At 40.6% G+C, this 26,066-nt stretch overlaps 1 protein-coding gene across 1 annotated transcript in view; it reads right to left on the bottom strand.

Moving 5' to 3' along the window:
* Window positions 1-3,712: 3,712 nt before the first annotated feature.
* The window catches only part of gcgrb (glucagon receptor b), a 36,050-nt gene continuing 13,696 nt past the window's right edge, over window positions 3,713-26,066 (bottom strand). The window contains exons 2-14 of the mRNA XM_029503697.1: window positions 14,595-14,736; window positions 14,342-14,438; window positions 14,130-14,237; window positions 12,709-12,797; window positions 12,349-12,455; window positions 11,668-11,824; window positions 11,294-11,453; window positions 10,230-10,290; window positions 9,950-10,019; window positions 7,265-7,353; window positions 6,550-6,694; window positions 6,303-6,344; window positions 3,713-5,991 (exon numbers count right to left, since the gene is read on the bottom strand). Coding sequence (XP_029359557.1) covers window positions 5,575-5,991; window positions 6,303-6,344; window positions 6,550-6,694; window positions 7,265-7,353; window positions 9,950-10,019; window positions 10,230-10,290; window positions 11,294-11,453; window positions 11,668-11,824; window positions 12,349-12,455; window positions 12,709-12,797; window positions 14,130-14,237; window positions 14,342-14,438; window positions 14,595-14,648 — 1,596 coding nt within the window. The 5' untranslated portion in view covers window positions 14,649-14,736 and the 3' untranslated portion in view covers window positions 3,713-5,574. The remainder of the gene's footprint in view (window positions 5,992-6,302; window positions 6,345-6,549; window positions 6,695-7,264; window positions 7,354-9,949; window positions 10,020-10,229; window positions 10,291-11,293; window positions 11,454-11,667; window positions 11,825-12,348; window positions 12,456-12,708; window positions 12,798-14,129; window positions 14,238-14,341; window positions 14,439-14,594; window positions 14,737-26,066) is intronic.

Genomic DNA, 26,066 nt, shown 5'->3' with positions numbered 1-26,066 from the left:
ACCCCATCATCCCGTGATGAATTCATCTTTTTTCAGCAAATTAAATTATCAACGTTTAAGGCCATTACACATACTACACACAGTGGTTTCTTTTTTAAAACAGCGCACATTGAATTGGGCGAAGTAGAACAAAGCCAATGATGCAGTGATCTGGACATTCACTGCTTTAATTTCATACAGTTTTCTTATTCAATCATACTTTCCTCGCTCTTTTGTTCCCTCTCATCAACTCCATTAGTCTTTCTCTAGATGATCCATAAGAGGAAGCTAAGAGATGTTAATTTTAATGATGGTAGACCATTAACAATTAAAGGTAAGGTACCTCCCACAGAAGAAAGCAGAAGGTGAACCTAAAACTTTTCCGTCACACAGAGTTGTGAGCCTGTGAAATGTTTGAAATGGGAAAATCATTTAATCACGTATTTGCGAGAGCTGCTGATGAGCATTTACTACTAATTGTTCATCAAAGAAACAAAAGCCAGAGTACATAACCACTCTGGTAGTTGGTGTGAAGCTGGAAAATGAGCTGAGACATCACAGAATGCCAGCCTGCTTAAAACTGTACTGCTTTTGCGCTGATGTTTACCAGGTTAGGATCATATTCACCTTTAAACCTGGTTTAGCAGGATAGCATCCAATAAAGTTTTTACTGATGTGAATGCCATCATCACTTATATCATACAAGCTGATGAAAAGCCAAAAGCATTTGCTTGTGTGCATGTTCATGTCGTCTCCAATCTCCATGCTCTCATTTGGGGAATCAGTTAGAAGATTCAATATTCAATGTGTTTGGTTCCCAAACTAATACCTTCTCCCTTTGTTATTAAAATTCACTCTAGTCAAGTATGTGAAAAGGGGCAGACAAGACATGGGGACTGCAGGTAGTTGAATCGAAGGCTAGATCATTTCATGGTCCAGAGGTGCAGCAGTGGCACTTTTCTGGCAGATGAGCTGACCAGTTGTTAGTGGTGGTTGGAAGTCTGAGCCAAGTGTGGAAGAAATCAGCATCAACCTCTGTCTGGTTCTACTGCTGTGACATACATTAGGATTTAAAGAGACATCAGTCACATTCCTGCAAGTCCTGTATGGTGGCTCTTCATGGAGCTCCACACAGGAAAGCACATGATGGACAGAGCTGAGACAGAGCAGTAAGGCACATGGCAAATATTAACAATAAACTCACGTAGCTTCACATTTGGATCCACACAGCTTAGCTCAGAAGACAGACATTTTTCCCTGCATCATTTTTCAAAGGATTTGGTCCATATCCATTCAGACACACTTCATATTAGAAAAAAGAAAAACAGTCCCATATATCTTGTAAATATTGAGGAACTATGAGGTTGGAAAGACATTGAAGTCCATTAGGTGAATTGGCGACGATGTGCCAACAGCCCGACTTTTCTTTCCAACAAAGGTGAGCCTTGATGATATCATGGCAAAATAAATGATTGCAGTGATTTGGTTTATGAGGAAAACAGCAAAACCAAACACGCTCCAATCAGTTTTCACTGTGGCCTGAGCAACAGCTCTCAGCTTTCTTTCACTACACACTCATAAGAGTGAAAAAAACCATAAACTTGTAAACCTGAATGTGAGAATGGTTTAGATTTTGTTGAGCTCATTGCAGTTATCTAGAATGATGATATCAATTAAATATGTTTTGGAATCCAATATTTCATTTGATCTAACTTTAATACACTCTTCCAGCATGCACAGTAGTTAGATTGAAATTTTACTCATTGGTGGTTTGTTGTGGGTCTATTCATGTACCTCTGACTGATTACATTTTTATTCTGAATATATCTTTTTTCTATCTATTTGATAAAACACGCTGAAAAACAATCACATCAAAATTGAATACACAAATGCACTGAGAAATACTCACAAGAGAACCAGATACGCATGCCTGCTTGCAGGCATGGGGTGTGATTATCACGAGCCTAATTGCAATGTGCTGTGAGGTGTGTGATGACTTTTGATGCAATTTTGACACCCCACCCATCCCAAGCCATGCAAGAGCCACAGTATCTCACACCCTCAGCACACACGTGAAGAGTGTTTTTTCCTCTTCCTTCAGTAATGTGGGGTCTGTTGAACCTCACCCTGTCTCTGCTTGTTCTGAGACTCAAGTACTCTCCACAATAGACCTGCCATGGGTGACTGATTTCTGCTCCGTGAAGCCCTTTTGTCATTGTTAGCTTTTGTGCTGATCCTAAAATAACATCTTCAGATTTTGTGGGGCGCGTGTGTACGACTTCCTATCCAGTTTTAACTCACAGGAACTCGCACACTAAAGTGGCACAAAAAGATGGAAACAGGTATTTACCCAGACGATCTGCCCGTGATTTCACCACACACACAAACATGCGCACATATTTCTAGCCACTTAAACAGGGAACAATTTAGAAAAACTCTTAAATATTCATGAATTCCATATCATCCAGTATAATCCCATAATTTAAATAATTTATAAGGTGTGAAGGTGGACTTCAATTATCATGATCTACTCCGCCTGCTTTCAATCGCAGACTTGCCCTTTGCTTTCACACCTTTCACCAGCTTGAAGAGTTTCTTGGAGCTGCACTTGAAAGAAAGTGCAACAAGTAACAAAATCAATCAGAAGAATTTAGAAGGTACGCAGCTGAGATTCTATTAATACATGGAATGGGTCATTGTTTTCATACATACATGCGAAACAACACACCCGTAACACAGTTTCATTTTACCCATTCATTGGTTATGTGAGTGTTGCTCACATGGATATAACTGGTCATCAATCTTGAACACAATTAACAACTTCAAATGTTTTTCTAAGAGTCATGTAAATGTAGAAAAAAATCCATATCTGATATCAATTAGGCTTTGATAATCTGATAAATTGATGCAGCTCCCTCAGCTGAAGCTTGTTGCTCACTATTCGTCACAAGTGATATTGATGTTGTTCCTTTTTCAACCAAAGAAGTCTCATGTTTTGCATGTGCATTGGTTTTTGCTGTAAGCTGCAGCTGCAGTGAAAGTCAGCCGATTCCCCGGTGACCCGTTGCATTTTAACTCTCTTCTGACCATCCGGTGGTTTGAATTCTAACAGCATGGTGACGCATGTGCTTCCCTCTGAGATTTCTAAATCAATCACACACCAGAACACAGATAAACATGTTATAGGACATTATGTGTGTGTGTGTGTGTGTGTGCGCACGTGCGACAGAACTATACATAATTCATGTGTTAATTTATTACCGCCTGTGCAACAGGACTCAGATGAATCTATACTTTCACACCGAGTAATCTCCAGTGGAAACATGCATCCTGATTGATAATGAGTTCACTAACTGGCTTCGCAGGAAAACATGGTGCGGAATAACTACAGCATGTTATGCATGAGTGTGTGTACGCAATTTGATTTATTTGTGTAGGTTTTCAGTTGTTGTTGAAACACGCTTTACAAGTTGATAATTTGGGCCATGAAAGCCAAGAGAAACACTAACACCAGAAATGTAACAATGAACGTCGGCTTCTGATCATGAAACTCCTTTCACAGCTGAAATACGTTATTTTTCCGCCCGTCTTGTGTTGAAACAGGTATGCTGACACGTTTTTTACTGACAGAACTCACTTTAATTGGAATTACAAGGACATATGACACACAACACTTTGGCTTTGTTATATGTTAAACCTTTTTGTTTTTAAACCCATGACATTGTTTCGTCTCTTAACAGTTGGTGCATTTTTTATTAAAGGGCAGGGACAAACATGTTCTGCAAAATAGACTCTTCTCAACACAAGTCATGACAGACAAGTCAAGTTCATTTGAATTTTCTCCAGAAAACACAACAGTGCATCTCCCCACCCAAGCCTCTTTGTTTTTATAATATTCACTTTTATCAATATTTACATTACACAATTCATTGTCAGATATAGGAAGCTAATTTTCCTTTTTCTGCTGTGACATATGAGCCTTAATCCCACCAGGAGAGGGAGAGGAATGTTAAAAAAAAAAATTTCCATCACAAATGTTTGTATTTGTAAGGTTTTAAAAGGCAATCCTTACAATCTGGATGAGGGCCTGCAGGATTTAGGTATAGAGAGTGGAAATGACGAGCAGGAGCCAAGCAGAATTTCCAGAGCTCTGATTTTTTATTTTTTTTTACTGGTTACTGGTGGGAAGTTACGAAAACCCGACATTCCTTTACATACAGCTGGCCGACAGACAAAGGCTCTCCAGGTGCGTCAAGTTTCGTCAGCAGCGGCGTGTTCTCACCAGATCCCCAAACCTGCCACCTCACCTGGCCCGTCTCCCCACGACCTCCGCCATCTCATGGCGAAACTCACACTCTCATACTAAATTTAATAATATATGCAAATCACTCCTACCATTTATATTTACAAATACACAATTACAGAGACTACTTTTAATACAGGATCAACAAAATACCTAATAAACTGAAGAAATGCTCAAACAAAAGCTAAACCTGACAAAAACCTCTTCCCCCTCTGATCTCAGTCCACTTGGTCCAGCCAAACGAGGTAGATCATTGACATAAGCCAGAGTCCTGTGGATGCATTCACATGTGTGCACCCATGAGAACTCACTCCACAGAAGGTGACCTCAAAAAGACAGGGGTTAGTGGGGCCATCAAAATAAAAGCAACAAAAACAACAAAAGAAACTTCCTGTATTAGATACAATGTCCAACGTCACACAATGTTTGTGCGCGTGTGTTCTTTCCCCTCAGCTCCCTCACAGTTCCGAACAAAAAATCCTTCACAAAATTAATGAAATGTAACGAAATCTTCAGTTTTTGCCTTTTAAAAGGGATTCTCTCATCTGTTTCTGTATTTATTCTGTTCTGTTCGGTAAAATCAAAGGTCACATTTGCCAAAATGATCATCACTGATGACTTTGCCACTGTATGTATTTCTACTACACCCCGCATACACTTAAGCACTGTTTTACCCAGATTCCTCCATTATTCATACACATTTATATCAGAGAATCTGCTCAAAACAGAGAAGTATAGAGTTTGTACAGAAAAGGCAGAATTCATGAAACAATGGATCTATTGCGAATGATATAAAGCTCACAATGCTATGTTATTATTTTCTTGTTTAGTTTTGGTTGTTTAAAACTAGAGTAACTTCAACATCATAGCACAGTGTGAGGATTAAAATGTCATTCAAAAGAAGGAGAAGAAGAAGATGAGGAGGAGGATGGAAACGATGAAACCAAACACTGACACTGAAGTTTCTCGAGGAGTTCAACAGACACACACCAAAAGCATAACTCAAAACAGCAACAGCAGCACAAATGTGTGTTGGGTCAGTAGCAAAAGGTTGAAATTACATTATTTGCACATTCATGCTGACACACAGTAGGGTTTTATCATTCCTGATTTCTGAAGTCAGTAAGTTTTCTTTTGCTCAAGGTCTCAAAACCAATAAATAATTATTGGCTGCTGGACAGGTGTGGGTCACTTCCTTGTTGTCCTCATTCCCAGTCAGGCTGTCCTGCTCCGAGACAGCAAAAAGCAGAATTGGGAGTTTTTCCTGACGAAGGCTCAGAGTAGGTTTGTTGTCAGACATTAGTCTCCTCTCCTTTCAGAGGGTGTATGCAACACTGCGCCCTGTCTTCCAAACACACACGCTCTGTGGTGCTAGTGGCGTGGCTGGCGGGACCTCGATGTGGACGGATTAAGAAGTGCAGGCTGTGTCTGCTCTTTGCAGGCCTGCGCTTCCCCATCCCGTTGCTGTAGGAGACAACCAGTCGGCGGTTCTCGTCCGTAGCGCCGGAGCTGGATGGACCTTTGTCAGCTTTCTTGAGCCGAGGTGAGTCACCGCCGGGGTCGCTGGCGTTGTTGTCCTGGAGCTCGGGCATATTACCTGTGGCAATGCTGCCAGTCTTGATATGCGGCGTGTGGCTGTGGCGGTACTCCTCGTCGATGTCCTTACCCAGCTTCCACCTCTTCCACTTTTTCAGCATCTCCGATTGTACCTGAGGGATGATGGCATAGCAGAGACAGAGCAGGCGGTGGGACAGAGACAAAAAGAAACATTGTGATGACACTGACCACTTCAACCCTAAGCCTAACCCAGCTCCTGTGCAAGGACTACAATTAAAAGTTTAGGCAACATAAAGTTTAGGCAATGTTGTGTCTGTCCCACCTTGTAGACAAGGATGGCAACGTGAACATGAACGATGAAAAATATATCATTCATCTTCTCCACAAGAGGAGAGGAAGGAACTGAAGCTATAGCAGAGAATTAATTAAGATGGTGCTTGACACGAAAGCACATCTATCTCACCTCTTTGTTGACAAAGCAGTACAGGATGGCAACCAGAAGGCCCTGAAACAAAACTATGGGTTTTAATATCTCAGTCCCATCAAATCAGAATCAGTTTAATTGGTCACGTATGTGGACACATACAAGGAATTTGATGCCACTTTCACATTAGTCGACATATAAAACAAATAAAAATAAAATTAATAATAATCAAACACTAAAACATGAATAATCAAATCCAAAGTTTCCTGTCAAGTTGAATTCTGACCTGGAAGGAGTTAAACAGGAGGTCACAGAAGAGGCGAATGAGACGCAACATGGAGCCTTTGGGGACCGACTCATCGATGACAAAGGTGAAGAGGATAGCGTGAATCCCCAACAGAGGGATGAGAGTCAGAGTGGACTTTGCTAGTCTGCACCAAAGAAGGGAAAAGGGAAGGACTCTATTATAAGAAACTTGAAAGGTCAGCTGCTACTCATTTGTCACGCAAGCCTCATTCTGACCTTCAAGATAAACGGGCCCATATTTTACAATTGAATGTTTTGTTTTTTTTTAAGCTTTTACATCCATGAGAATGTATTTTGGTGGTTTTAAATAACAACGATTCTCGCAAAGTAGTTTCTAAATATGTGCTCTGTGTCTTTCTCTGCAGACTGAGCACATACAGCAGCTGAACTAGCTTTAAAAAAAGACATTAAAACCTCACTGTACACAGTAAGGGACCTACCAAATCATCCAGAGAATGTATAATCTATTATTGTATATATATATAAACATAAATAAATAAAATAAAATAATAAATTAAAATAAAATATTTAAATAAAGTCCTCACTATAATAACTATTTATAAATAAAATGAAATGCAAAGACAGAGAAAACGTTGTTTTAAGATATATCTATAAATAACAGATTGCATGTTGGCCTGCACTTGAAAGGCGCTGGTCTGAACCCTGTACACCACCTACCTGACCAATTCTCTCACCTGAACTTGTAGTCAGTATATCTCATCTGATGAGCTCTGAGTTTGGACATCAGGATTTTGATAATTCGGATGAATATGAAGAAGTTAATCTGGAATAGGAATACAGTGGGAGTTACATCAGAAAAAAAATGTTCTGACAATCTTCAGGTCGTTCAATTTAATGTTTGAAACAGAGGCTGGAAATGCTGTTTTTTAAACTCCTGGGTCTGTCTGTGCCCTACAGGATTTGACCCGGCCAAACAGAAACACATAAACACACACACACACTGCAGTGATCTAATGCAGGACCCTCTCTGATGACAGACAACATTAATTACTACAGCACTGAAGTTATTAACACTCCAAGTTTGGAAATATGTGTATGTTTTCTTGACAGATGTGTTTGTGTGAAAGTGTGTGTGAATGTGTATGTATACATTAAAGTGTGCACAAACATGGTTTATTAGTGTGAACAATAGTTGAACAGCAGATTGTGTTTGGCATTGTTGTTAGGTGACACTTGACGTTACAGCTATTACATAACCGGAGGGCAACTATTTCAACCATTAGATTAAAGAGCTGTTTCCACAGAGCAGGCATAGAACTGGCGTTACTTATGACTTATGAATATGCAGGTTCGGCTAAATTGTTGAGTGTGTGTATGTGTGCACGTACGCTTCTGCACGAGGTCACATAGGTTGCAACTGCTGCTGTTGTGCACTTGTGCTCATAAATGTGTCCATCCATAATGTTGATTGTCACTATGGGAACCAGAGGCAGGAAACACAAGAGAAATTCCACCACTTGTTTGTTTGTGTGTGTGTGTGTGTGTGTGTGTGTGTGCACGTCTACATTACTGTGGAAGAAAACCAATGACTTCATAGTCAGCCAATTTAAAGTGAAAATCTTAAGAGGATAATCAACATACTAACTGATTCTTGTTTCTTGAAGTCGCAAGATTTTCGCTGTAGTAAGTTGTCGTAGCAAATACTTTATTTGTTACTTCTTTTTTTTATATTGTAGCAAAATGGTTGACAAAATAACAAAGTTACATTTTTGCCAAGAGGCAGAAATGAATTCTGCAAAATTTCACTATTTTAAATCCTTGAGATCTGCAACGGTTGAAACAGGTCAATACTTGAATCATTATGACCAAAACTGAAAACACATTCTCCCACCACTGTTCTTCAAGGTTATTCATTTGCAACGTTTGATGATGTTTGACACATGTTTGACAACCCTTTTTGCCATGAGCACAGACTCAGATTCATCCAGAGCACACTTCTATCAGGGAAACAGGGAAAATGTGCTGATCGCAGCCTGTCACCTTGTGCAGCTGATAAAAAAGGTTCAAAAATAGTCATAGTTCAAAAATTTAACTTTACATTGCCACAGCAACTGCTTCCCCTTCTTTTTACACGACAGCTGTTGTCAGTTATAGTATAAGGTCATTCTTAAGGGCAGATCTGGGAAAGTAGCTGAATATGTATCAAAACCAATGTTTACAGAAGAAACTTTATGTTGTCCATGGTAGATAATTCGGTTAATACCTTCCCCTGCACTCGTGTTCATGAACTGCCACGTGCCTCCACCCTGTCCAGCTAACTTTAGCCTGCATTCACTCAACGTGAAGTAAGTAAGTAAGTAATATGACCGACACAAGCAAAAACATTGAGCCTCATTCCAAGCAGCTGATAACTAAAAGTAACGTTAAGATGGAGGTTTGGGCACATTTTGGCATCAGTGAAAATGACAAAGTTGTTGATTATCAATAGAATATTTTAGGAGTTAGAGAAGTGAAAGCTCGAACACTACAGAAAAACTATTTCAGACCACCAATATGTTTAATCACTTTCAACACAATCACACAGCTGGAGTTCAGAAGAGTTCATGGCTCGGAAGAGAATGAGCCTTAGAAAAATACAATTTTAAATTGAATATTAATTGAATTGTTTATCACTTATTATTGATGTAAAAGTCTTACAAAAAAAAAAAAACTACCCAGCTTTGGCTCTAGCAGGATAAAATCATTATTTGGCCCACAGAATCTGCAGTAATAATCATTTCGCACTCCTCCTTCCTCATGGGACTTGCTGAAGAGCGAATAGATTTTTGCCACATAACTTCACTGTTACAAACGATAGTTAAGAGTGCAGAGAGGGATTGTGTGTAGAAGAATGAATGCCGTGAATTTGTGGAAACTTTGTCAGAATGTGACAGCGGGTGATTCATGTTTTTTTTCCAACCCACCTGCCTGATACACATTTTATCAAACACAAATCTTTGTCAGATTAGGGTTTCTTTATTCCCAGATACCTCACCAAGACTGTTAATGACACTGTTAATGACAGCTGTTGTTCTTGTGTGGGCGCATGTGCGTGTGTTATTGTTGGATATTGTGCAAACCCAAATCCATACAGAGACATTGCTTACTTAGTTGTGGGGACAAAATGCAAGTGCTCCTAATGTAAATCATTATTTTAAACGTGCATGAGTGGTTTCAGAGATTGAAGGGCTAGAGGTGGTTATGGGTAAGGTCAGTCTTCAGAAAATAAACACAGGTATAAATATATTGTCTCTGTTTGTGCGTGCGTGTGTGTGTGTGTGGTTCAGTAGCTCAGCAAACTACGTGCTTGAATTGCTTTCATGACACTGTTCATTTGTAAAATGAAAGCAAACATAAGACCAGGAAACAGACAGTCTTACCAGATAAGCAAATAGTATTGGAGAACGAATGATCCACCAATATCCCATGTTGATATTTCTCTCCCAGCACCTGCAAATGCACACACACATTTTACAACATGAATTATTGCAGTTATCATTACGATTCTGGCCTTCTTGCTGTATCCACAGTCATCCCATAAAAACACAAGAACATAGATTGATTGAAAGAATTTTAAAAATGTAATCAAAAAATCATCTTTCTTCCCAGAGCCTGCAGAAATGAGCAGTTCGATCTAAACTGTGGATGAGTCACACTTACTCCTCGTTCTCATACAGATATTTCACAGTGATCCACGGCAGCACGAATATGAGCGGTGCACCTGAGGACAGCAAAGGTAAAATGAAAAAGTGAACTGGCCTTTGAAGAGTTTACAAACTCGTAAACTTCGTAACACATTGCTGAGACTGTGGTCAGTTTATCGAGTACTCATGACATTATCTATCTAGTTATGATGAAATGGTTTTATCATCATGACCTATGCAGCGTTAAATATGATTCGCTCATGATCATGACTTTAATAGATCATTATCTCAGGACAAAAATATAAAGGAGTGCCATTTCTCATCTGTAATGGTCTCTCACCACCATCAATTGAACAATCCAGTTCATGTTGTGGAAAAACATTAATTTTTATACGAATGAGGACTTTCATAACATGAAACCATCGCGGTGTCAAACCAATGTTTGACACCGCAAGATAATGGCACAGTAAAGTTGTTACCTCCGAAAAGATGGATGAAAGCGTAATACATGCATTATAAAGTCATTAATCTGAGCTGATGAACCAATTCTGAGCCAGGCTTATGAATTTCTGTTTAGAAAGAAAAAAAACTGTCAGCGATTTTTTTTTTATCAGACTGAACACAACTAAATCATTTTCAGTGTTTTAAGAGTACGAGTTTGGGAGAGAAGTCACATTTGAGATTTGTTGTTGGTTGAGTGACGTGAGAATCAGTCAGTCAGTGAGAATAATTTCAGAGCCTGTCATAATGCACCTGCCCACCAGATGTCCTCCAAGAAGTTAATTACCAAAGATCATTTTGAGAACTCTAACATGTCAACACACCTGCTCTGTATTTGTTTTTTGTTTTTTTATTCACATACTTGTTAACCATTCCTGTAGCTGACTGACTTCCTGTTGCTGATGACTGTTCCTGTTAATAACTGTCAGAAGCTTTTAACTCCACCGGTTCTACCATAAGGTCAGGGTACTGTTTACTTAACTGTGTCAGTCTCTCAGAAAGTTTGTGTATTCTGGAAACCACAATAACCAGCACCACAGGCGGTTTATGAGTCAGCCGTGTCCGGCCGTTGGTTCTTACCCCAGCCGATGGCCAGATAAATGTAGAAGTAGTTCCTCTCGCTGAACACTGTGATGACCAGCAGGCTATGCAGGTAGATGCCCTCCACCAGGAGCCAGTAATTGTTGGCCATCACGCTGTACTGCATCATGACCATGGCACCACGACACCACGCCACTGCCTGGTACAAAGACAAGGTGTCATCTTCTCTGTTAGCACAAATGTAGCAGATCTCACTTTCAGTCAGAGCTTCTTAGCAATCGGGGTTAACGGATATTCTCAATGAATACTGTCCTCCATAAAACTGTTCAGCTTCTACAAGCTTCATCTAACGGTCAGTTTTTCAAATTTCCTGAACACAGGTGATGAGGTGAATGTGGTGTGTTTGCTCTGACCGGCATGTCGGCCCAGGCTTGTGCCAGTGTGTTGCTGCTGCCCCTGGGGTCCAGCGTGAGGGTCAGCAGTGCGTCTTTCACAAGGATGGATACAGCTCTCAGGATGAAGGAAGCAAACAGGTTCATGTGGATGTTGTTCCTCATGCAGTGGAGTCTCCTAGTGCACAGTGCGCAACAGTGACACTTACTGCTCTGCTTTTAACACCATTTTTACAGTCCTTCTTTCAATCCACTTCTGGCCATCATTTCATGATCTTCACTCGATTTTTAGTTTTTGTTCCTTCTCCTTTACTTTCTTCCTCCTGACTTTATCTCTCTACTTCCATTTGCCCTTTTAATTTCCTTCTTTGTCCTTTGTCCTTGTGTTTTGGCAGCTCTTATTTTTCTCACTCATGACTTCCTTTCTAGCTCCTTCCTTTCATTACACAAAGTGTGTTTTTTCCCCATTGTCTGACCCTTCGTTTGCTCCTTTCCATCTTCCTTCTACTCTTCACAGCTTCATTTCTTTCCTTCCTTCCTTCCTTTTTCTCAGCCTTTCCTCCTTGTTCTGCTTGCCTTCGTTCGTACCTCCTCTTTGGTTTTCATTCATTTTTCCTCCTGCCTTACCTCCTGCCTTACCTCCTGCCTTACCTTACCCTTACCCTTACACATTCCCTTTGTTGCCCTCCTTGCATGTTTTACCTGAAGGTGATGAGGATTCCCAGTGCCAGAAGCAGAGCTCCCAAAGAGAGTGAGTAGCCCACTGTGTACATGATCCGTAACTGACTGAGGATGCGTCCATACTGCTGCTGCAGAGCCAACAAAAAGAATCAGATACTACCATGTTTTTCCTTTACACCCCCCTCCCCCCTCCCCCCTAAAGAGTGTTTGAAGAGGTGGGAGGACTTCACTCACTGAGTCATCACAGATCGTGTCATGAAGTATCCCCTCAGTCATACTCACAGTATCTTCCCTGTACACAGCTTCAGCCATGGCAAACAGTTCCTTGCAGTTTATCACATGCACATGCAAACACAACCACACTATGGTATATACACACACCTCACCAGGGTCGTCCTCACATTCACTCGTATTCTTTTGAGCCCACTGACCATCTTCTCTGCAGACTCTATAGACCAGACCCTGCTGAACTGTGCACACGTGATAATGAGACACACAGGAGGTGTGAGTTAATATTTCATTGCTAAAACAGATGAAACAGATCCATTTGAAATTCTAAAAGTACGAGAGAAAAACGCCACACATGGTTTTTAGTGAGTCCCTTTCAAGCCTGCTCAGAGCCATCAAACCACATGGAGAATCTTAACATGAAAACCTAAGCCTAGCATTTAATACCAGGAAGACCAGCTGATCAAATTTAGACCTGTGAAAAAACACTGTTAATTTCCTGAGACACAAGTCTGCACAAAAACGGACAAAGCAACTGAAAAGCTCTACAGGACAGGTCCCTGAGGCACTCCCCTCTCAGGTTGACAGAAGAGTGAAAGCTGACTAATCATTCATACACAGTTCAAATAAAATCATCTCTGCAGCCAAACTAAAGTCAATTAAAGATAACAGAAGACGTTGTGGCCCTGTAGCACTAACTGGCATCAGGGTTCGACCTCAAGGCCACACCGAAAACCTATAAAATGCAGTGAAAGTAAATCTTTCTAAAGCAACAAAAGCCAGTTACAAGTGAGTGACAAACAAAAATGTGGGCATATGAATGAAAACTGAATCTAGAAGAGCCTCCAACTTGAGCTGTGAACCAGCTAAAAGCTTGGACTCTGCCAAACAGATAAATTCTTGAAAGAAATCAGCTGATTATGAACAGTCAGAGGTTTGAGGGCATTGTGAAAGCTGGACCGTTCACAAAAGGCTTAATGCGTTTGCTAGCTGCTGTAAGGCATTGCTAGCAAGGGTTAGGGTTTGATAACTGAGACGAGGAACATGACAGAGATTCAGGTGAAGAGCTGGGAGGAGCATAATCCATTTTTACACCTCGCTGGGCTCCAGAATAACTTTTTTGACTTGGGATTTGGTAACACTTTTTTTCCAATGAAAAACCAACCGCTGTTGGTGAGTGCGAGGCTTTTAAAATGTTATTAAGTGCTAAAAACATCACTGGGCAAATAAGTTATGCCAACTTCATGTGCCTGTTTTCCACTGAAACCAGCTGCCTCCTCCTGGAGCAAATGAGCTTGAGCAGAGCGCTGACAATCCAGCCAAAACGCCAAGCTTTAGGGATCTAAAATGCCCCACAGAGCTCAGGTTAACAGTAGATGGAGGCACCTTTCACATTGGATTGCATCTGAAACATTGCTAATTGGCTCAGCTTGATATATATAAATCTTTCAGTATTAGTATATATTGTGTAATTATGCGATTGAGCAACAACATCCACAGTTGTGTATATGTTACATAAATGCACATACAACATTTCTACACAACTACATGACATACTGAATGCATCAACAAACCTTTCTGGTACCACGGCAGGAACCACGGACAGGAGACATTGACAGTGGCTCCTGGGAGTCCATCAGGCCAGCAGGCATACTGGTCAAATGTCCTGTTACACACCAGCCCTGCAGCGGAGAACCGGTCAGTGACGGTCAGGCTCAATCGTTTTCCTCCATGCATCTCATAATGACAAATGTCATGAGCTCATGCTGGCAGGGTCGGGACTGACCTGTGGCAGGGGGCGTGGCATTGAGGTAGTCCAGACACTGGTTCTTGTAGCCGCTCCACTGCTCCTTCACAAGTTCTAGGGAGTTGGTAGAGGAGACCTGCAGGAAGAGCAACCTTCCTGTTGCTTTACTCTTGCTTTGGACTCGTTCACCCTCAGTAACAGCCGGAGGTAATGCAGAGGGTGTATAATGAACTGAAGGCACATCGCAGTTTGTGAGTGGGTGTATGAAGAAAAGGCAGGCTGGGGGTCATACCTTTGTGGAGCTGCAGAGCACGAACAAGGCCAAGAGGAGACACACCTGGGACATCCCACTAAAGATGGGAGGATGGGGGTCTGTGGGGACCAGAACTCAGAGGAAACCCAACACATGAGGCAGCCCTATATCACCGCGTAGCCTACACACACACACACACAACACAGAGATGCCTGTCAGCGTAGGTGAGTGTCTGTTTGTGCGCGCGTGTGTGTGTGTGTACATGTGTTGTCTCATGTGCACGTAAAAGAGACAGACTGAAATAATGACGACACCTAGAATTGATGGAGGGAAAAAATACACTGACTCCTTCTCCTCCTCTTTCTCACACACAGCACAGCTTTAACATGTCTGATCACACAGCTGGGAGGTGAAAAAACATAAACCCTCACATTTCCAGCTTTGCTCACACACAACAGAAGTTCTTTTTATTTCTATTTTTCTATGCTTTTGCTACACACAAAAACATCACTCTTTACAACTACCACATGCATGTGATGACGTGTGACTCAGAATGAAATGTTTGAATATATCTAACTGCTGTTGCTTTAACCCAATGTTTTGTTTGTTTTAATTGGTTGTATGATTGCATCATTTTTGTGTCCAGGCCTCATCTTCACCCACGAAGTTGGAGAACAAAACGAAATCTGAAACGTTTCTGCAAAAAACACCTTGACCATGGAAACATTTTTGGCTAAAACGTTTCAAATTCCATTCTGTTCCAGTCTCTGTGCTTCTCTTGAAGAGGATCCCCAGACGTGTGCGTTTGTGTGTTTCTGCGTGTTTGTGTGAATCCTGGTGAACAGCAGTCCCTGATGTAGAAGTAATCTGAACATCAAAATGTTGGCATCTTCATTTTAACGGCAAAAAACGACACAATGAACTGCTGCAGTGTTTACTCAACTGCAACCTTTTACACCATAGCCTTAGACTGATGACTTCCTCTTTAAAACCACAAGCAGCTCTTGTAGACTGAGCAACAAAGTTCATCTCTCATTCACTGATTTCCTCCAGCCACTGTGCTGCTGTTTTTGGAAGAAACACACAGCAAATCACCCAGCAAATGATATATTAATTCATTATTAAATGATATATTAATATGAATACAAGGATGGCTCTTTATTATCATTACGACCATCAGTACGTCAGTTTATTTTGAATCAGCTGCTGCAGAATGAATATTAATTCACCAGTGAAAGTAGTTCCCAATGAAATAACTGTTTTACTTCTCTAATTTACCTCTGAAAAGTAAATAAATGAACATCTCCTCAGTAGGAACTAATGGGCCAGGGGAAGAGCCACTGCCAGATGTCAGAAAGCAGTGAGAGATGGCACATTGTTATGTGAAAGGATTTTCTAAAAACTATAATTTATTCCATGAATAAAGTACGTGCAGCATATTAAAAATGCATCATATTTGAAATATGCAGCTTTATGAATTAAATCAACAATGTTTCTGTCATTTCTGTCACCAACGTTAAAGAGGATCTTTGGAATCATCAGTTTGCAATTTCATCAAAAAAAAAAAAAAAAAAAAAAAAAAAAATCCCATTAAGATTTGATTTTAATGGGTATGTGGGCATAAGAGTGCATGTGTGCACTTTGTTGAGCATTGATGATGGTGTGCTTTTGTCTTTTTCCTGTTGGGTAGCAAAATTTTCCTTCAGTTAAAGTCGTGCTGTGTTTTAACAAGCATCCATGTTACACAGCAACAGTTTGAATGCTTGGTTTGACTTAAGAATCATCAAATGCCTTGCTATTTTTTTTGTTGCATTTATTATTATTATTTTGTACCTTTCTAATTTCAGATTTACTCAAAAAAAAAAACAAAAAAAAAAAACGCCTCTGCGGGTTTAGCTTGCAGAGCCGATGGGTGCATCTTTCTTTACATTTATTTTACATGACAATCTGGTGAAAAACGTACGTACTGTATGTTACTAAGCAATGAACTAAACCAAAAGACGTTATCACCACAACCGTGCTTCATTTGTATGGGCACAATAAGTCTGTCTGAGCCAGCGCTTCTCCTTTTGAATAAAATGTGCTGTTCATATGAACCTGTATGTAAATCAAAAAACATCACCGGCAGCCCCACATACTTCTGTTTCTGTGTGTGTGTGTGTGTGTGTGTGTGTGTTGGGGGGTTGCTCCCAACGGACTTTTGTTTAGCAGACTCATTTTAAGCCATTATTTCAATTGCTCATTTGTTTCTCTCTCCCTCTCCTTTCCACACAAAAACACCACACATATAACTTCTTTCTCTTGGGCAAAAAAAGAAGAAAGAAATGGGGAAAAAAAAGCACTGGCAGCGTTTTGTAATTTTACCTCAAAGCACAAATCACCAACAGATGAGGCCACAGCAGCGTCCCGCTCGACTCTCTTGAATTCAGCAAAATGGCTGATAACAATTTTGAATTTTATCATTTTGTTGGCATCATTAAACTGAAATGCAAAAAAAATGTGATTTTCTTCCATTTAAATACTTCTTCACAGGTGCAGAGACTATTTTGATTTTAATCACTTTACTGTCAGATGTGCCAGAAATAAGACCGCCTCACACACATTTCCATCGAAGTGTGCAATGTATTTGTAGGGAAAAAAAAAACGGAGAAAGAAAGTGGAAAAAAAGAAAAGCTACTTATCACGCACATTGATCCAAAGACCAATAATGAAGTCAGAGAAACAGAACGGCCACGTTATCGTTCAGATTATGGTGTCTGCATTACTGTGTGGTTGTTTATAGTGTTAATGAATGACTGCATTATCCACCACAAGCACCTCCTAATTATGTTGTTTAAATCAATATGTGATGAAGAGCTGGCAATTAGGCGGAGTATGGAGAGTATGTAGGTGGTAACAGAGTCAGGAGTGCAGCGGCTATAATGGAGCTAAGCAGAGCTGTAATTATGCTGTTTCTGCCTCAGCGAGCTGCTCAGCCCCACATGGAGCCCGACAGCCAACTGCTCCTCACCTCCTCATCTCCTGTGTCCTTTCCCTGCATGACATTTTCTCTTATTTTCTTTTTCTATTTAGGTCATTTCACCCAAATGGCAAAAAGCAAACCTTTTCACGTACTTCTCGTGGCTCACTATGAACGTACTGTATTGCCGTTAATCAGTTGTTGTTTATTAATGGCATGATATTTGTCACTGCTCCATAGTTTTGTCTTAAATATTGAGATGATATATTGTCATAGTGCTACTCATTTAAAAAACATCACTGTCTCGAAGCCACTATGCATGTTGTGTTTGCTCAACATGCCCAGATTTATTAGGACTTGGGGGCTTTGTTCGAGTCTGTTCTGCTCATCTGAAGAAAGACAGGTGGATTGCGGCAGCTATTTTGATTATTTAAATATTCTGTTCCAAGGCAAAAAAACTCAATATTCACTGACCAGCCATTTGAAGTTAGGACTTGTTTTCTTTTGCACAAATTCTGAATTGTTGCCCACATTGATATGACATTTGATCTTATGTCACATTTGACTCCAGCCAATCAAACCAGTATTTTATTGATTGTATCTATTTTTCTTTACAGTTTTATGATATTTTAGAATGATACTGATTATTGCCAGTATATATTACTGAGCTCGCTTTTATGTAAAGAAAGTTGTAACTTTTAATTTAAAGATAATGAGCCAAAGCTTCACCTTCATTTTGTGTTCATGTTTTAGGATGATCTCAATTAGTGGCTTCTCATTTATTTTATTTTAACTAAATTATATTTACTTGTGGAAAGCTACTCTCAGGAACTGTCCCTACTGTAAATTAAGTTGAATGGAATATATAAAAAATTGTTCATTATCAGGCTGCAGTTCATCATAAAAGGTTTTAGAGATTGGCTTTGAAGGATTATGAGGCTGCTGTGCTAATTTCAGTTTGGGTCACATTTTCATTTTTTGTTTTTCTTATGTGGCTCCTACGGTGAGCTACAGTACCATATAACGTTACCTCCATCATCCACAAAGGTGGATGATGGAGGTAACAAAGAATCTGTGCCCTCAGCATCACAAACATTCATTTCTCTTCCAGTCATTCTTCTCCTCATCAGGCATTCTCAACTCTTTAAAACACTGAGAATCAAAACGGCTTGTCAGAAGTGGGGGGAAATGCCATCAGCCAAAACTTTAAGAGAATCCTGCCCTATTCTTCTCCATATTATTTCTCCCGCCTTGTCGAGGGAGAATGGTTTCCTGTCTGATTTGGCTCATACGGGAGCTCAGTGCAGATGAAAACAGAGAGTTAGTAGATGACGATCTGACAGCAACGGGACTTCTATCGTACATCTTCTGTTTGCACAGTGGTTTGCCAGCATAGAAAGTCCCATGTTGTCTGGTCATTGTGCAGGAAATAAAGATGCAGAGCCAGTTCTTTTCTTTGTGCTTCTCAAATTTCAGTTACCTTCCAGCACTGATGAAAATATCATGCACAAATCATCACTACTTTCCTTTACAAGACATACGTGTTGGAAAGAATTGTGGGTACCACTGAGCCATTGGCAGATGGTCTTTGTGCCTTTGAGCTTATTGCTAGAATAAGATGGCATGTCTGTCTGGGAATATGGCATGTGACGGCAAGTGTCCAGAGGTGGGTGTGGTTGAACCCAGCAGCGTCCAGATGAGCGTCGTAAAAATTTGTGTGTGAACGAAGGAGAGGGAGTGCGTAGAGAGGGGGAGCACACGGGAGGAAGGCCTGGCCAGCACATACCATTCTCAGTGTCCCATGGAGAATGCCAGGACCCAGATCCTAAATCATCAGCCATGCACTTCTAAGACTCCATAAAAATGCTGCATTTAAATCAGAAGTACTGTTTCCTGCTCCTGCTATGGGTTCTCGCTCAGCCATACATGTAAACAAACACCTTGCCAACATGTACACATGCCCACAAAAACCAAATGAATTATTAAGTATAAAAATACCGGACCTTATAATTTACAGTAAGATTAATGCATCTGGCTGAGGAGAGAAAAAGAAGAGGAGCCAGCATGTGGTGAACAGACCACTTCCTGCCCTCCACACTCCCCTACTGACCAGTCAGCTCCAAGCCTGAATAAAGCAACAGGAACAACATCAGTGAATGGAGCAAAAGTTTTGATATTTTTAAAAAATTTGCTTTTTTTTTTTTTCTGAGAAATCAACACGCGTGAAAAGTGGGATGAGTAGCTGCACTGTAATTACTATCCTTAAAATTTATCCTAACTATACTTAATTCTCAAATAAATAATGAAATTGCTATCATGCCTTTACTGAATAATATTGTTCAACTTTTGACCACAGACCAAAAGGACAAAAGGACAAAAGGACAGGTGAACCAGGGCTGATCCATAGTGTTTCCCACAACCCTAACCCCCAGGGGGGAAATGTCACTAGGTGGTGTGTTACTGTGTATTATATCCACACTAGCCTCTCAAACTGTCCGTCATGGATCTGCTGGAGGTTCATTTTCTAAACACTTCTTGACACACTCTGTCACACCTGTGACAGTCGCAAACATGAGGGACACAGACAGGTCTCTGGAAGCCCGATACAACACAGCGACCAGTGAACAAAAGTATACATCGACAGCTCTTTTTTATTGGACTTGATAAAGTATAAGAGCTAAAACTAAAGCAGTGAAAAAATCATGAAATAATGATGTGCCTTTAAAAATGCTGCATGGGTTCCATAACTTGTTTGTTTGCTTTTGGTGATATATTTTTGCATGTGTGCTGTGTAAAGGAGCACATGACAATCACTGCGCTGATATGAAGAAAGTGCAGTTATGCATTGGGGAAATCTTACATTTCAGTTCTGTGCAAATCCATTGAGAGTGTAGGCCTGAAAATGAACAAATTGGAAAAGGAGTTGAAAGTTGAACGCGCATAACAGTTATGGACCACAAAACAAAACATGTAACTCTCAATCGAGCCCCTCAAAATAAACTGGCATATATTGTGCAGTGAACAGAATAAGACAGGCCATGCTCTATATGGGTGTAATTTTGATAAAATATGGGCCATTATCACCTTCACTGGCTGAAATGGAAAGCTCTTTATCATGCCCAGAGGTCGGGGAAATATGTCATCAAGGGAAAGGCAGCTGGATGAAGTCAGAGCTTCACATCCCTCTCTGCGCCGGTAAAACATGCTTACGGGCAGATTTTGGCAGACTGCATTATAACTACAGGAAACGTGAGAGAAATGAAAAAAGGAGAAAAAGAAAAGAAAAACTTAGCCTTGATTTAAAACTGTATTGTCCAAGGGTAACATGAGTATTACCATTGTTACCATGACAACTGAGACTCCCCGGCATAGCTGGCATCACCTTCAGATTAGAAAGGGATGAGCTTGTGCATCCTATTTTATCATAATATTGCATGATAATACACAAAATTTATCAAAATTATATTTGATATTATTGCTAGGACATAATAAGAACTCTGTCTGAGCATGATAACAGCATGGAAACAGAGCCAATATCCTGCTGACTTGGAAATTGAAAAGCATCTCACTCATCCATAACTTGCAGAAATCAATGTTAGACAGATACATCAATTTAATGATGGGACAGGGTTGTGATGGCACAGAGCAGCACAGAGGTCTGCTGAAGTATGCATGGGTATGAAAATTACAGGATGAAAATTAGATTTCGCAATTATTCAATTAACAGCTATAATTCACAGCTTTGCATTTAAAAAAAAAAAAAAACATGCTGAAATCCTGTTATCTCTCACTTATCTGTAACTGCTGAGCTCCTCTGGACATCCAACTGTACCCGCAGCTTTGAGGCATACTGAGAGAAATGTGCCAAACCTCGGAGTTGGAGAGACACTCACGGGTATTAACAATTAACACAATTCGCTTGTTTTGAGTGTTATTTATCATGATTTGCCAGAAAATTATATGTTCAACCAACCCCATGCTAAAAGAGCAATTCTGATGTATCACATTCACAAAAAAAAAAAAACAAGCCCGATTTTCATCTTAAAGTTTCACCTTTGCCAACAAAAAATGAATCAATGCAACTTACAGACAGAGCTAACGCAGTGAAAAATGGAAGATATGCATATTTTATCGCCTCCTGTGAACAGAAAAAAAAAAGATTTAAAAACTTTATAAATGAGGGTTTGGGGGTTCTTTACAAACAGGGTTGTTGATTTCCATTTAGAACAGATGACGTTTCCTTTTCATACTAGAAAATAAAGAGAAAATCTACATCATCACATGTTGGTGTATCGCTGTAATTAATTTGAAGTCCATTAAAAAGATTAAAGCTGTCTTATTTCATTACTTTCTTCATTTCTCATTTCTCAGTTTGGAATAGGGAATCCATCCCTCCATCCATCTTCTACTGCTTTTACGTTTCAGGGGGTGATGGAGTTAATCCCAGCTCACTCTCGGCGAGGGCGGGGTCACCCTGGACAGGTCTCCAGTCCGTCACAGGGCCAACAAACAGAGACAGACAGAGACCAACAACCACTCACACTCACCCTCAAACCTACAGACACTTTAGAGTCACCAATTAATCTTTGGATGGTGGGAGGAAACTGGAGGGCTGGGAGGAAACCCACCCAGGCATGAGGAGAACATGTAAACTCCATACAGAAAGGCCAGAGGCAGGGAATTGAACCTACAACCTTCCTGTTGTGAGGCAACAGTGTTAAACACTACTGACAAGTTAGAGTCACCAGTTAACCCAAACATGATGTCTTTGGATGGTGGGGGGAAACCTACGCTGACACAGGGAGAACATGCAAACTCCACACTGAAAGGCCCCACTCTGTTAAATAAACTCCATATACTAGAGACAGATTCATTTGTATCTTTAGATGTCTAATCTGTCTTGTGTGTGGGTGTGTGTGTGTGTGTTCAAAGCACAAAGAGTGTGTGCATATGGATTTGCATCCATAAACGACCTGGCTTACCTTATGTAAGTAACGCTTGATGGCATGTTCAGCTAAATCCAAGCTCCTGATTTAAACACTGGATGAGTTCCCGGAAAGAAACGATCTCTGTTTGTAAAAATGCTAAATTAGTAAAAGACTGACGACGTGTGAGCTAAGCAGTTTAGCTGTTGCTTATTTTAACATGTTATTAGATTACTTTTTCACTTTTCCACAGCAGACAAAAAAAACTCTGTGAAGAGCATTTCATTTGGTTTCCACACTGACCAACCCTGCTCAGAGCTCAGTCGGGTTCTTTTCAAACGTGGAATCTTTGGCGTCTCAGCCTTATGTAAAACATTGTTTGTTGTATCTCTTTTTAATGCTTGTCCTGTGTGCTATGGACCATTGTGCCCTTAATAAAGTTAATAATAATAACAAAATAGCACAGGTTTAGCTGGCAATATTAATGTGTCCCAGTGAGCCAGAAGAATCTCTGCCATTAAATGGCCAGTCTGTGGAAGCAGCTTTGATTTCTGTTTTTTTGTTACTGGACCTCTAGCAGGGGGAAGAAATCGGGTGATGAGTCACAGAGTGAAAAGGTGCAGTGCGGGGTGGAGGCCACTGGGTTGAATGGATGGGTCAACACGTTATTGGACGTCGACACAGGAGACTGCCATTCAATCTTCTTTCTTTTATGGCCATTGCACGACTTTCACTTTGCCTCCAGTATTGTAACCATGAGAGTGAAGGTCCTCTCACCTTGAAAGAGTTCTTATTTAATCACAAATCATAATCTTTCGCTAAAGCAAAGTGAGGAAGCTTAACAGCCACTGATTTCTCCATAACCTTCACCAATTTTTTATTATTTTTAAAAAAATAGTAATAGAAAGTAAAAATCTGGTGCACCTGCCACTCATACGCTCCTGTGGGTCGCATTGAAACATAGCGATTCCATTAACAACAATTTTTTCCATTATTTTATTAATTTAACTAAATAAAGGAATCAATCACTTGTTCAACACTGACTTAACTGCATGTTTCCGGGCAGTAACGGTGCAGAAAACTGGGGAATTTTAACTGTCTGTCAGTCACACATAGACACACGCACACTAGCTCTCTCATATGCACGTAATCGTAATGTGTGATTTGATTGGTTTGATACGTATGAGCATAGATAGGCTTTTTTTTTAGCTTGATGATTCAAATATATCAAAGCAGAAGTTCCCTTCACACTATGTGAAAAGCAGTAGACGTCAGTGAGTTCCTGCAGTGAGACTGCAGGAATCTGATGAGCAGTGTTTGTAAGAGCCAGGTGTGTCTGCTCAGGACGTTGGCAGTGTGAAAACAAGAGGGTGGGAAGGAATCGAATCTTAAAACAATTAGAAACGCTGTTCTCACACACACACACACACACACACAATGGTGTTTTCAATTATTGTGAGTGATTACAGGCTGAATCTGTGCTGAGCTGTGGTGGGAGTCTGCTGAGGTCCCGCAGGAATGAACCTGTTTCACTGAAGACATTTTGACTTGTCATAGCAAAGAAAGCACAGGTGGAGGTAACAACATTAATAATGGCTGTTTTCACTTTGGGTATGCCAGTAAGTAATGCCTGTGAGAGCGTATGAACAACACCTGGGACCTGGAGCAACCAATGGCAATGCCGCTGCCTTTAATGTTTTTAGTTCCACCTGCGCTTCTCCTGCCACCACGTCTGAAAATGTCGGCTGTGAATTCAGCTCTGTCACATCTAATTTTGACTTCAATTTTGGTGTGTAAAACAGATGAATTGAAAAACACCTTCAGCATTTCTATTCACTTCTGTTCAACTTTGGATTAGTATTAATGATGATTCGTGGATTTTACCAAATGCGTAGATCACATGACCTGATGACGATGCCCACACAAACCCGAGCGGAGGTCTGATGATAAATTAGTTGGAGTAAGAGTGACAGAATCGAGGATGATGTGCAGCAGATTTGGGTCAGTCTAGCATATCTGAACTCATCCTGTTCAGTAAACATTTAATGCTGTATTCAGCGACGGTTATTTGTGAAGTGCTGGCACGTGGATGAAGGTCAGGCAGATGTCTTATGAAAATATCATCACATTCATCTGCAGAGACAGATCGTGTACACGGAAAGAGTATAGTGCTCATGTAATTTCAATCAATGAAGGAGCTGACTGAGTGATGCTTTCCATGAAGAGCAGCATGCAATTAGATCTGCGATATGTGTGAAGTGTACCACTTCTGTTTCAATAAGAAATTCAGACAGAGCTCCTTTGTCCATTTCTCCCTGAAATGCTTCTTTGCTGTTATAAAATGCAGATCATGACAGTTAACGTGTTTTAAACTGACATCTTTCTGCTTTCTGCTTTCAGCTTCATAGAACAAGTCAATTTTTGTTTTGCTGTGTGTGGCCTTTCTGTGATGTGTTTGTAGGTCCTCCCCTGTGCCTGAGGGGGTTCCTTCTGTGTACCATGGGTAAATTGGTGACTCTAAATTGCCTGTAGGCAATCTGTGTGTCAATATGTTTGTTTTGTGTTTCTCTGCGTGTCCATACTTGTCCAGGGTGAACCTCATCCTTGCCCAATGTCAGCTCGGACTGGCTCCAGCAACCCTCATGACACTGACAGATAAACAATTTCGATAATGAGATGAGATGACCTGGCTGTGTCCTGAGTGGTCCTCATTCGAAAAGCAGAAACTACAGACAACATCTACTCAGATCAGCTGATACATGTGGAGATGTTGGAGCTGCTAACAATACAAAGTCACAATGACCCAACAAAAGCTGAAAACCTCATCTGCTGTAGCGAACTGTTCACATTTGTTCATGTCACTTAAATGTCCCTCCAAATTTAGATTAACAATGCATGAGCCCACATACTGAGACGACACACACATACACAAGTACACACACACACACACAATTGTGCACTGAATTTCCTGAAAGACCCTTAATGTAGCATGGTGTAACCCACCAAGTGGAACTGCCATTACAGTTAGACGCTTAACCTTTTGCCAATTCAGGGCAGATAGAGCGAGTGGACAAAGGAAAAGTGTTGTCAGTCTTTGTGTGTGTCTTTGCATTGTATTGTCTATGTGCTTGTGGCAGATAGAGCCCAAGGCTGGTGGGATAGACGCCCAAATTGTCGTGTTGATATCTAACTGGCTCGTCTGGTTCTTCTGCTCTGATACTGACACTGACAGGACAATGCTACTACTGACAGCTATTACAGCGCTCCTTCCTTCTGAGTTTTTTGTCTCGATTTGTTCATGTTGTTTTTCCTCTCTGACACTTGTTTCCTTTGAAGCAGGAAGACAAGCTGGGAGAGTGCCACCTCTCTTGCTCTCCACACACACACAAATGCACTTCTGTGATCATTCGGAGTTGGGAATGTTTTTGTCCCCTGATTGGTGTTGTTGACAAAGCAATGCACCTGCTGTGTTCCTCTTCACGTATCAATGCTCTGCTCGGTATGCACACACACACACACACACAGACACACACACTAACTCTGTATTGGCAATTTACAGAACTTCTACTCTGATCCAAAGCAGTCACTCTCATGCAGACAGCAAACCTAAGGACTAAGCCCGTTGAG

The sequence above is a fragment of the Echeneis naucrates genome, chromosome 1 (assembly GCF_900963305.1).
Source record: "Echeneis naucrates chromosome 1, fEcheNa1.1, whole genome shotgun sequence".
Taxonomy (NCBI): domain Eukaryota; kingdom Metazoa; phylum Chordata; class Actinopteri; order Carangiformes; family Echeneidae; genus Echeneis; species Echeneis naucrates.
Note: the sequence above shows the minus strand (reverse complement) of the source record. Positions and strands in the feature narration are given on the sequence as shown.